General features: G+C 42.9%; 1 protein-coding gene across 1 annotated transcript in view; it reads left to right on the forward strand.

Annotated features, from left to right (window-relative positions):
* Nucleotides 1–12,040, forward strand: part of NDUFB11 (NADH:ubiquinone oxidoreductase subunit B11) — a 56,882-nt gene that overhangs the window by 36,518 nt on the left and 8,324 nt on the right. The window contains exon 3 of the mRNA XM_083352788.1: nucleotides 2,475–2,605. Within this exon, the coding sequence (XP_083208914.1) occupies nucleotides 2,475–2,605 (131 nt within the window). The remainder of the gene's footprint in view (nucleotides 1–2,474; nucleotides 2,606–12,040) is intronic.

Raw genomic sequence — 12,040 nt, forward strand, 5'->3', positions numbered from 1 at the left:
TCAGCAACTGGCTCTGTAACCAGCTAGTTATCTCATCCCCACCGTGCCCAGGCAGAATTCTTGAGGGTTGGTTCAGCATTCCCACGAACCTTGGCTTCTTGAGGGTCCCATGAACCTTGGCTTCTGTGCATGCCCATGGGCTTCCCTGTGGTTCCAAGGAAGCGGAGAATACAAGAATGCGTCCCAAGTGAAGGCAGGCAGGGCTGCTGCCAGAGAATTTTACTCGTTTGAAGGCTGCTATTCTGCCCCTCCCAGCACCCAAACACTTTAGATTTGTCCTTCACAGAACTGGGCAAAAGGGGTATCCAAGCAACAGCCGAATGAGATTGCAGCTCTACAGGTTTTTTTATTAGCCTTCTGAAATTCCTTTTATTTCCCCTTCTGGTGCATGTGACGGCAATAAGAGAGAAATAAAACCCCAAATGTTGATGCGTAAATAGACAGTGGGCAGTAAACAGACAGCGATAAACTCAGAAGTACAGGTTCCTGCTCCTGCATTTGAGAAATGAGTGGACTTCCCACCTCAAAGGTGTCCTGGTTTCTGCAAGGTTGAATGCTGGGAGGTATAGCATCTTTCAATTTACCATCAGAGAAACAGGCTGCTTCTAGTTCAAAGCCCTCGTCGGAGGCTTTCTTGCTTTAAATCTCCTCTCAGTCATGTAGCTCTGACTAGCCCATTTGTTCTTGCAGTGAGTAGATTATATTACTGTGCTACAGTCACAGCTATCATATATATGAAATTTTTTTATAAATTAACGCATATATTTCATTTATTGCCTCATGTTACAGTACTGCACTGAGAAAGGATATTTGGATGACTAAAGCAAATTTGATATACTGATAACATTGCTTTGGCTCTAAAATCTTGCTTACATTTTAATAATCTAGGCTGCATGCTATCATCTTTGACTGTTTTTCAAACTATAGCCCTTTGGGCCAGTATCGTAGACTTTCAAGGACTTGAGTATGATACCCTTCCCACTTTGTTCCAGCTTACAATTCAAATTGTGCTACTCACTAGGAACGCTATTGTTATTTTCTACCTAGTATGAGCTGGACCTCTTTTGCTTAGCGCCTGCAATTATAAGGGAAAAGAGTTTCTCAGAGCATTTCTTTCCACAGTGGCCCTGCAGTTGGCTTCCTCGTACCTGTGGTTGCTCTGTGGGTGTGTTTCTTTAAGCCTTTGCATCTGCCTTTTTTTTAAAAAAAAAAAATGAAACTCCAGAAGTGGCTGCTGATTTCCACAGTTGACAAACCCTGGTAGCTTGCATCGTTGGCTATCCTCACCTTTTTAAATAGGGCATTGTGTTGCTTCATTCAGTGTGTGTGTGTGTGTGTGTGTGTGTTTCTTTGGTGACCAGCCTGCCTCCGAGCAAAAATATAAGCTCTTTTTCTTTTGTTGCTGAAGCAACAGCTGGCGGACATAACACATCTCCAAAAGCATCCTCTGTGCTTCTGTTCAAGTTCATGATGCCAGGGCAGAATAGGCTCTTTTATGAAGAAAAGGGCAGGTTGGGCACCAGCAGAGTCTGAGACTTAGAACGGCAGTACACAATTCTAGGAAGACAAGGAGGAGGAGAAGTTTGGAAGCAATTGTATCATAAACATCACGTGCACCGATGTCCTTTTTCCTGGAAGAGAATCTAGTCCAGAAAATGCTTGAAGTTCGTACTTTACTCTCCCTCCCTGTTTACAGTTGGTCTCCACTAGTGTATATTTTAGTAATTTTCACCTTTTCCTTTTTGCACAGCTGGGGTAAGATTTTTTGGCAGCATTCGTTTTGTTCCCCTTTTCCCCACCTGACTTCTAGTCTTAGCAAAGTGGCTTCAGGTTTGCTGAATGCTATATTTTTTTAAAAAAAGCGATGCATAATGGAACTGAGGTCTCTGCTGAGCCCAGAGGTCAGATCCATACCCTTCTAGTTGAGAACTGTTGTTTATTTCCCAAAACATTTCATTTTTGTGCCTTAGCAAATGTTTAATGGAATCAGTTGGCAAAGTTATTGGTGTGAAATAGCACACACAAGCATCACACACATACCTCCTTAGCTGAATCTTTGTTGAAGTAAGCAGGTGAGAGAAAGATTTTGAAGACAGGTGATAACTGACAAAATGATTTTCCGTGTCTCCCATTGCTTCACATGTGCACTTTGAAATTGTAAAGACGGTTCTCTTTTTGAAATTCCTATCTTTATAAATGGGAGAAGGTGGACCTCAACTTTGGTTGATGCAGATGGAACCTTACTTAAGGATAGAAATCTCCATGGCTTTGTCATTAGAATGGCTGCTAGCCCTAAAATAAAACCAGATGCCATTTTCATTATTAGCGTGGGATTAGCGGTGCTATTTTTCTTTTGATGGGGAGGTTTAGGGTATACATGAAAGTGAACTTTAAGGGAAAATATCAAAGGGGATATGTTGAAAACACTTTGTGCAGCTGTAAAGTAACTGCATTGTGTGTTTTTTGCATTTCAGAATCCAGACTTTCATGGCTTCAGTGAAGATCCTGTTGTTGATGTGCTGAATATGCGTGCTGCCTTCTTCTTTGGAGTATCTATTTGCCTTGTACTGGGCACTACCTACCTGTATTATCTGCCTGATCATAAGTAAGATTCACAAGCTAAACTTTGTTTTCATTTGTGCATTGCCTTGTAAGGCTTTTGTGTGTTTTGTCTTGATGTTTTCAAAGTCCAAAACCAGTAAGTCTTCACTTCCAAGTTTTCCATCATTCCATTTATTTCTTGCTCCTTCGGGCTTTCCTATTAAGTGATGTACCCCTGCCTCCATGCCGGCAAAGGTCACTAGATTTTTACTCCCATATTTGCCCGATATGTCCTTTCCTAGTAACACACTATCTTTTTTTTAAAAAAAAAAAGCAGGGGCATTTACAAAGAGGAATGGGATAAAAATAACCTTGTGAGAATCCTCTTTAAGGATCACCTAAGGATATCCCAGAACATGAGATGACAGGGTACCAGCATTCCAGGGACTAGGAAATAGTTCAATTTTATCTTATGTCACCTGTATAAAAGGAAAGGGTCATCATGGATGCTTTTAAACCTACAGTATGTTACAATTTACCAAGTGTACATTTTAGCTGTACTAGTGAGCTAAAGTATAAATGCTGACCTTCTTCTCTTATAAGTGTAAACTCAGTAGTCTGAGAGGCGCATTAACTAATGAATATATGAAAGTACTCTACCATCTAGCTTTACAGTGTAGATTCTTTTCATAAGCTTGGCACACCAGCAAAATATTAAACGTGCACACACAGATGTACTATTTCAGTAGGTTAGCAGAGAAGTGCAAAGCTTGAACCCTGAGAATTGCATGCGCCCCCCCCCAGAAACCTTCAAAATTCTAGTCCTGATTTTCAATGTGAGAAAGTAGAAACTTATTACCTAGAGGAATAATGTGAGTTATATTTTAGGTGCGTGCATATCTAAATGTGCTTGTAAATGAATTGAAATTGTGTTTTATCTTTTGCCTGGTCCCTTCCATTAATTCTTGAATATATTCCAGCACAGCATTCAAACGTACACTCCCTGATCCAGAAAATGGTATGTCCCTCTATGTTAGGGGTTTTCCAGCTCTTTATGAGAAATGTTGCATAGATAAGTGTATGGGTATCTATACTGTATGAAGTTTGTTGTCTGCTTTTTTTTAATCACTATTTTTCCAAAGGGACATTTGCAGGAGTTTGAATGTGGGGAAGGTTGTATATAACAGACTCTAGCAGCCTAACCCTAACCTAGCTTGCTACCTTCCGGATACGAAGGAACTGTGAGAAATTTCTTTCTCCCACCTCACAAACACACATATGTGCACGCGCATGCACACACACACAAAGATACATGCAGAGAAAGAGAGGGGGAGGGGAAGAGACAGAGATCGATTTCCATCATGTATGGAGGTTTTCACTACCTTTTGTGGCCTTTTATGGCAAGATAGGGAACGTCTGTGGAGGAGATCAGAGAGAAAGATTTAGCAGAGATGGAGGTAATTACAGAAGAAGGGGAAAAAAATCAAAGGTCTTGAATCTGCAACGTGGTAGGTCTGAGTCCCTGTAGGGATATCAGTGGATTTGATGGACAGAAAGCTATCAAAGCAGATTCCCTCCCACTCGGCAAGAAGCAGACATCATGCTTTGATTTGAAACTAAGACTGCTGCATTTGATGCATGCATCCGACGCCAAAGAGGATTCTGCCTATAACTTTGCTGTTGTCCCACTCTTGACATGGCTCCAGATGAGCCCATCCCTGTGTAATATTGTGGCATGAAATTGTATCTTTCACAGGCAGGGCCTCAGTTTGGTGCCAGTTTTCACAGGTACTGAAGAAGACAGTGGCTACCATAAGCTTGGACAGCAACTAGGACATGACGACCTTTCTTGATCACGGTACCTTGTACATTTGCAAAGGCTTAATCCAAGCATTAGCAACGTGAGGTCCCAGAGCTTTATGTGGCCCACCCCAAATCCTTCTAGGATGTTCCTAAAACCCCTTCTTTTTACAGTTGCCTAAAATGGATGAGATTGTTTCTCATTGTCTTGATTTGGCAGGCACTATCATTGCCTCACCCAACTGCCATCCTGCCCTCCTACTTTGGAAGTTGCTCTATCCTGGTTTAACCAATCGCTATTCAAGCAATGTCTCAGTTAACTTTCCCAGTACAGTTTGTATTTCTATCCTCCGCAGAATGAAAAACCGGGAAGTTTTTATATGTTTCTGTTCTATGCCACACTGTGGTGACTGTTCTTGGATAAGGGAAGCCAAAATGAACCACCCATTAGGAATTGGGATACTTCCCTTATTAGTTTTGGTTTGGGGATGGCAAAAGTTTGGAACCGTGGAAAGCTACGTTTTGAGCAGAATTTGGAAAATCCAGTTTGGAGGCATTCCTTTCTTTCCTCCAGAGACTTTGAGCAGAAAAAGAGAAGGAACAATGTGTCTTGGCAGATGGAAAGTACTAAAAACAAACAAGAATGTCTGTTAACAACAAATCATAAGAGAGAAATGGAATGAGTGATATAGTTCGGACCAAACAGAGATAAAATGAGACAATTTATATTGCTTTTTCTAGTTTTTACTTTTTTGAAATACACCAGTTGCAAGAACCAAGATCCATCCATCCATCCTTCCTTCCTTCCTTCCTTCCTTCCTTCCTTCCTTCCTTCCTTCCTTCCTTCCTTCCTTCCTTTTTGTCACTTACAATTAAATTAGAAAATCTAGGATTACTCACACAAAGACTAGAAACTGATGAACAGCACTTACAATTAAATTAGAAAATCTAGGATTACTCACACAAAGACTAGAAAATGATGATCATAATTACAATTAAATGAGAAAATCTAGGATTACTCACACACAGACTAGAAATTGGCTAGATTAAGGTGAACAGTACTTCATTTGCATCACGAAGATTAACAATTCAAATAAGATAAAACCTTTTCATCAATCGGACCAACTGCCTGGCTCTTTTGCCAACTGATTACAATCATGCCTGGAAGTTCTGGGAATTGTAAAAAGCAGCAAATTAAGGAAGGATGTTGTAGGTTTGTATTTTTAATTTACTTCCACCACTACCTGTTTCCAAGATCCAGGAGCCTCAAAGAGACCATTGTAACCTGGAGCATGGACTATAGAAAAGAGGGGCATCCCTGTTAAATAGCTGCATGTTCTGAGAGTACCAAAACAGAAGGAGAGTCCCTGGCAGCAATTCTGTCCTTGTCCATTTTTATGTAGAGGTAGACAGATTCATGTGACCTTAGAATTAGCCCTCTGTGCCAAGGAGTAGGGATTTCTCTTGGTGTCTGAGATAACTCATAGCATGACTTTGACTGAGAGTTCAAGATAAGATGGCACATCTGAATGTTATGGATGGATTGTAAAGAATTTTTATAGAAACCAGTCTGATAAGGAGGAAATATAAGAGTGTCAAATAGTAGGATTATCTTGCTATGGAAACCCACATAACAGAGGAGAATAAGGCATCGTTGAAAACTGTATCCAGTGCAATAGAATACAAAAAGCCTAATTCCATTGGAACCGAGAGGTAGAAAGCGTCTACTGAATGTAAATAGATTCAAGGCTAGGTTTAGTCCCTAATAAGTTCTGGAAAGACCCTGCGTTGAAATATCAATGCTGTCCTCCCAATCTGAGCTAACTTGCTCAAGGGCCTGACAATTTGTCCTTGTCTGACCTAGAGGAATCAATGGGAAAAAGGTACAGAAGCATAGGACAAAGATTGCACCTTGTCTCTAGGAAGTAACTGTTGTAAAGGTTCCCCCACACATGCGTGCTAGTCGTTTCCGACTCTAGGGGCCAGTGCTCATCTCCGTTTCAAAGCCGAAGAGCCAGCGCTTGTCCAAGGACGTCTCCGTGGTCATGTGGCCGGCATGACTAGACGCCAAAGGCGCACGGAGCGCTGTTACCTTCCCACCGTAGTGGTCCCTATTTTTCTTCTTGCATTTTTACGTGCTTTCGAACTGCTAGGTTGGCAGAAGGTGGGACGAGTAGCAGGCGCTCACTCTGTTACGCGGCACTCGGGATTCGACCCGCCAAACTGCCGACCTTCTGATTCAGCATCTGTCAAGGGATAATTCACATAATACTTCGGAGCTAAAGTATTTCCCTTTGCAGAAAGAATTTCAATCTTTGGTGTTTTTGTTTGTTTTTTTCATTTAGTGAAAAGACAAGTCAAGGGGGATGTAATTGAGTTTCGTGTAATTATGCGCAGCCTAATATGTTTTTCAGTCTTCTGTGAAAGGCTGAAAGGACAAGAAATCCACAGTGGCTTCTGATCTCTCAACCGCAGCTTAAGTGAATGAAAAGTAAGCTACAGGATTGAGTGTTGCTTTCTTTGACGCAAGTTGTTCCTGCCCAACTAAACTGTAGTTAGATGGTATATATGGTATTGTGATCTTGGCATGATGTGGGAAGTCAGTATTTTCTAGTCTTAATGCTATCCTGCATTATTTCTCAAACAAGATGACAGAGTGGGAAATTGGTTAAATGTGAAACTAGAACGGCTATCATATCTGTATTAGGCAATAGAGATATTACGCAGCCTTCCAGTCTTCTTCAATTTGCTTTAACATGATTAAAACACTACGAGAATTATGTCTCCCCCAGCTCTCCTTACCCATCTAAATAAAATCGCATCTAGAAGACCTTGGCCCTCTTATAAGATGCTTATAAACCTGTAATTTTTACCATTCTTCTGCCTCTTGTTCAACTCTTAAGAAAGGAAAGCTATAGAATGGTATTTCTCAACCTTGACCATTGGAAGATGTGTGAACTTCAACTTCCAGAATTCCCAGCATGGCTGGCTGGAGAATTCTGGGAGCTGAAATCCACACGTCTTCCACACATACATTGACATAGAAAGTGGGGTTGAAAGGTAAACTTGTGGAAGGCAGAAAGCAACCAACTACACACACACACACACACACACACACACACACACACGCAAACTTAAAGAACTGTCCGTCCTTTACCAAACACTGCACACCACAACCGCAAATCATTTTTCTACAACCCATGAAGTCTGATAAAATGCTCCTGACTGTTGTAAAGGAAGCTGTGTTTCCTCAGGATGCCAGAGAATGAGCACAATTAATGGGCTCGTCTTGTTTGCGTCTCAAAGCAGTCAATTTGGAAATTAATGTACAGACAGGAACTAGAAGATGTACTTCGGCTTAGGGCATAACTTTGGGGTTCAGCATCAGCGACCACCAGCCTTGCCCCTCCAGTCTCTGAAAGCCAGTGTGGTGCTCTGTGTAAAAGCATCCCTCCCCCAAGCATATGTCAGTTCTTCCTTCTCGCATCGGAATCTTTTCACTGTCTTTTCCGGTCCTCGCTGGATGAAAGAATTTGTTTTCAGGCAAGATAACCTATTTAGAAAGGGAGTTGTGTCAATTCACTGGCTCTCACAGGAGTTATTTTCGGGGTACACCAGCTGGCGCTAGGTGTGCGTACATATATATAGCCAATGGGATATAGATAGACCAGCGCCCAGAACTGGAAAGCATGTTGTTTTGGCTGGCAGGAAGGGGCCGGCTAGAGCCTGACTTCGCTGCTGACGCACTCCGGAACCTTCTGATCAGACAGAAGCAGTTTGCAGAGTTCCTGCTCCCCGTGCGATGGAGCCTTGAAGAGGAACCTCATTAACAAGCTTTGCTCCCACCTTTTGCACTGAGAAAGGAATTCGGGAGCCCTGGTGGCTGTTTCTCCCGTCTCCTCAGCGCCGCGGGTTCCTACGGGAGCAGTGCAAAGCCCACTTAACTCAGTTCTCACTTCCTTAGCTCTCTTGCTTCCAAATCTTGCTCAGGGTTTAGGTTCAGCTTGAGACCGCAGATCAGCAGAGAGTTCAGAGGGGCAGGGTTGCAGCCTTGCCATGCTGCAGGCAGTATTCAAAGGTATCGCTTCCAGGTATCCTCTTCCCTTTGGGAAGGGAAATCCTCTTCCCTTTGTAATGAGGAGATGGGTGCTGATTAAGTCAGCCTAAGAGTTGTGCTTAGTTTTGGTCTGGCGTGTTATAAGTTGGCTCTGGCAGGTAATAATAGATCTCAGTTAAACAAAACATAATATCGGATCACAGGGTACATCGGATAACTCCTTAGCTTCAGCGAAAAGGCACATATGCACAACCCCAGCTTTACAAATCAATCTTCTTCAGCTTTACTACTTCCAAATGTAATGCAAGTACACTAACTTGTGATTCTCCCGGCCCACCCTAAGCAGGTATGCTTTGAAGAATCTGAACACGCTCTATCTGCCATATTATTATTATTATTAAAGAGTTTTAAAGTTTTACAATACATTTTAAACATAAACATAACATACATTATCGAGTACATTTAAAACATAGCCCCAATTCCCCTCCCTCCCCCTCCCCCCCCCCCCTGACTTCCCAGAGCTTGAATACAGGGTATTGCCTTTAACAAACTTCAACTAAAATATGCTAAATAACTATAATCAAACTTCAAATCCTATCGCACTTTAACTCCCTTAAACATAACTAAATAATAACACATCTTATCATTCTAATAATTATACTAATACTCATTCATATGCTAAATGAAACTTTTTAGTCCCGTATTTATTCTGTATATAATCAATCCATCTCCTCCACTCCAATCTTGATGCAAAATTCCAGCTAAATTTATTTATTTATTTATTTATTTATTTATTTATTTATTTATTTGATTTGTATACCGCCCTTCTCCCTAAGGACTCAGGGCAGTGAACAGTGACATAAATAACAGAATGCACAAATACAGATATTGAAAACAAATTAAACCCTAATTTTGCCCAAATGCAGAAGATAGTTATCTTAAAACAATAATTAAAACAGAACCCGTCAGACCAGACCGGATTGCTTAAACAGATATGTTTTTAGGTCGCGTCGGAAGGAGCGAAGGTCGGGAGCCATCCAGAGCTCAACCGGTAAACGGTTCCATAGGTCACGCGCACCCACAGAGAACACCCTCCCTCTGGGAGCCACCAGACGGCATTCTCCGAACGGCGGGGCCCTTAGGAGGCCCTCTCTGTGGGAGCGCACTGGACGGAGGGACGTTGACGCTGGCAGCAGGTGATTCCTAAGGTACTCCGGACCCATGCCATGTAGGGCTTTGAAAACCATTACCAGCACCTTGAATCTTACCCGGAGGACAACTGGGAGCCAATGCAGTTCACAGAGTAGAGGTGTAACATGGGAGTATTGGGAGTCTCCCAACACAACTCTCGCGGCTGCATTCTGTACCAGTTGGAGCCTCCGAGTGGTCCTCAAGGGCAGCCCCATGTAAAGAGCATTGCAGTAGTCTAAACGAGAGGTCATGAGTGCATGAGTGACCGTACGTAGGGCATCTCGGTCTAGATAGGGCCGTGATTGGCGAACCAGGCGAACCTGGGCAAAGGCTCCCCTAGTCACAGCTGTTATGTGGTCTTCTAAGGAAAGCTGTGAATCTAAGAGGACTCCCAAGTTGCGAGCCCTATACTGTATATCAGAGAAGTGCGTTTGGGTTTGCTTTTTTTAAAAAAAAACCCACGAAAACAAAACATTGGTACTAGGTGTGCAGTCTTATTCGCACGGTTGTGACCTGTGTTGAGCTATTTTTGTGACTGCAGATACACAATGTTAAGCCAGCGGCAAGGCTTCAGGGTCGATTCTTCTTAAGCTTTCATCTTCTCCGGATTGATGGAGACTCTTCCTCTCTTCTTTCTCCACCATCATCATCCCCATCCCACCTTTTCATCTTTTCTTGCTGCGCCTCTGCGGCAAGCCTATTTGTGCCGCCTTCTACTTTTTTTTTCATTGTCCCGGCTTTGGCTTTGCTTTCATAGGTTTGTTTTTGTCTTCTGCTGTTCTTTCCTGGACTGCTCCAATTTTTTTTCCCTTCCCCCCCCCCACTTTGCCCCCCCCTACTGCCATCTATTTCTCTGTGCTCTTATTCTTATGGTTAATTCCTGGCCATTCCTGTTTCAAATCACTGCCTGCCTGCTTTGTACGCCTTTTTAATCACTAAAGGAAATAATTAAGAGAAGCAAACTCTATTTCACACCCAGTTGTTTCCTGTAATTTATGCCTTATATCTTCATGATACATATGTACATACATACTTCTTCATCACCATCACCATCCAAATAACTTCTCAGAGCTGGGGATTAAGAGATGTGCTTATTAACCCAAGTTTTTTTTTTAAAAAAAAGCAGCTGACAGAGGGTTTTGTTGTTGTTGTTGTTGTTGTTAGCTGCGAAGTCGTGTGCAACCCATCGCAACCCCATGGACAACGTTCCTCCAGGCCTTCCTGTCCTCTACCATCTTCTGGAGTCCATTTAAGCTCACGCCTACTGCTTCAGTGACTCCATCCAGCCACCTCATTCTCTGTCGTCCCCTTCTTCTATTGCCCTCCATCTTTCCCAGCATTAGGCTCTTCTCCAGTGAGTCCTTCCTTCTCATTAGGTGGCCAAAGTATTTGAGTTTTAGCTTCAGGATCTGGCCTTCTAAAGAGCAGTCAGGGTTGATCTCCTCTAGGACTGACCGGTTTGATCGCCTTGCAGTCCAAGGGACTCGCAGGAGTCTTCTCCAGCACCAGAGTTCAAAGGCCTCAATTGTTTGGCTCTCAGCCTTTCTTATGGTCCAGCTTTCACTGCCATACATTGCAACTGAGAAGACCATAGCCTTGACTATACGCACTTTTGTTGGCAGAGGGTTTAGTCCGTTCCAAAGGAATTGCCTTCATTCTCCTTTTCTGTGAACCCTCATACAGTGCTCTGCCATCACTACTAACCATTGAGAGTCATCTTCATCTGCTTGAAGTCAGAACTCCGAAAGCAATATCAAGGAATGGAGGAAGCTAGTAGATTCACCAAGCCTAGGCGACAGGTTTTTAGGAATGCTGGGCAACGCTGAGCAAATTGCATGCGAGTTCATCCAATTTTGGCTCGGCGGTGCAGAATGCTAGGTATTCTGTTCTAATGGTGAAATGATACAACGAAAGGAAAGACAAGCGAGCTTTTGAGCAGACCGAGGGTCCCCAGGCCCAAATGAGTTTAACGTTTGCAAAGGAAAGTTGGGTGGTGAGCCAAACACAATTTGTGCTTCCGAGCGAAAATGCCACTCTACCTTTCCTGCGCCAGAAAAGGCTAGGAACCTTGAGAGGGAAACAATTCAGAGCTAGGGTTGCTTGGAAATGTAATAGGTAGCCTAGATAGAATATTTGCTGCAGTAACTTGCGCTGGTTTTTACACATGAATAATCCTTTCCTGTGACTGCTGCTTGCTGTGAAAAAACACTAAAGGGCAGCAGGAAATCTCTTTTGCCTACTTACGGCAACCACAGCTCTGCGGCTCGGCTGGGTATCTCTTCTTCAGGATCTCAGTCTCCCCCTCCCTCCCCCCCCATCTCCCTGACATGTAACCTTCTGACTTATGCAGGTGTCTGATTCAGATGATGAGAAGAATGCTGGGTCTATAGTCTGACCTTTGCCCCGACTGTGCCCTGATCCAGGCACACACATCAATGGGAGGAAGCTTGG

Source organism: Vipera ursinii (genome assembly GCF_947247035.1).
Source record: "Vipera ursinii genome assembly, chromosome: 2".
NCBI classification, from domain to species: Eukaryota; Metazoa; Chordata; class Lepidosauria; order Squamata; family Viperidae; genus Vipera; species Vipera ursinii.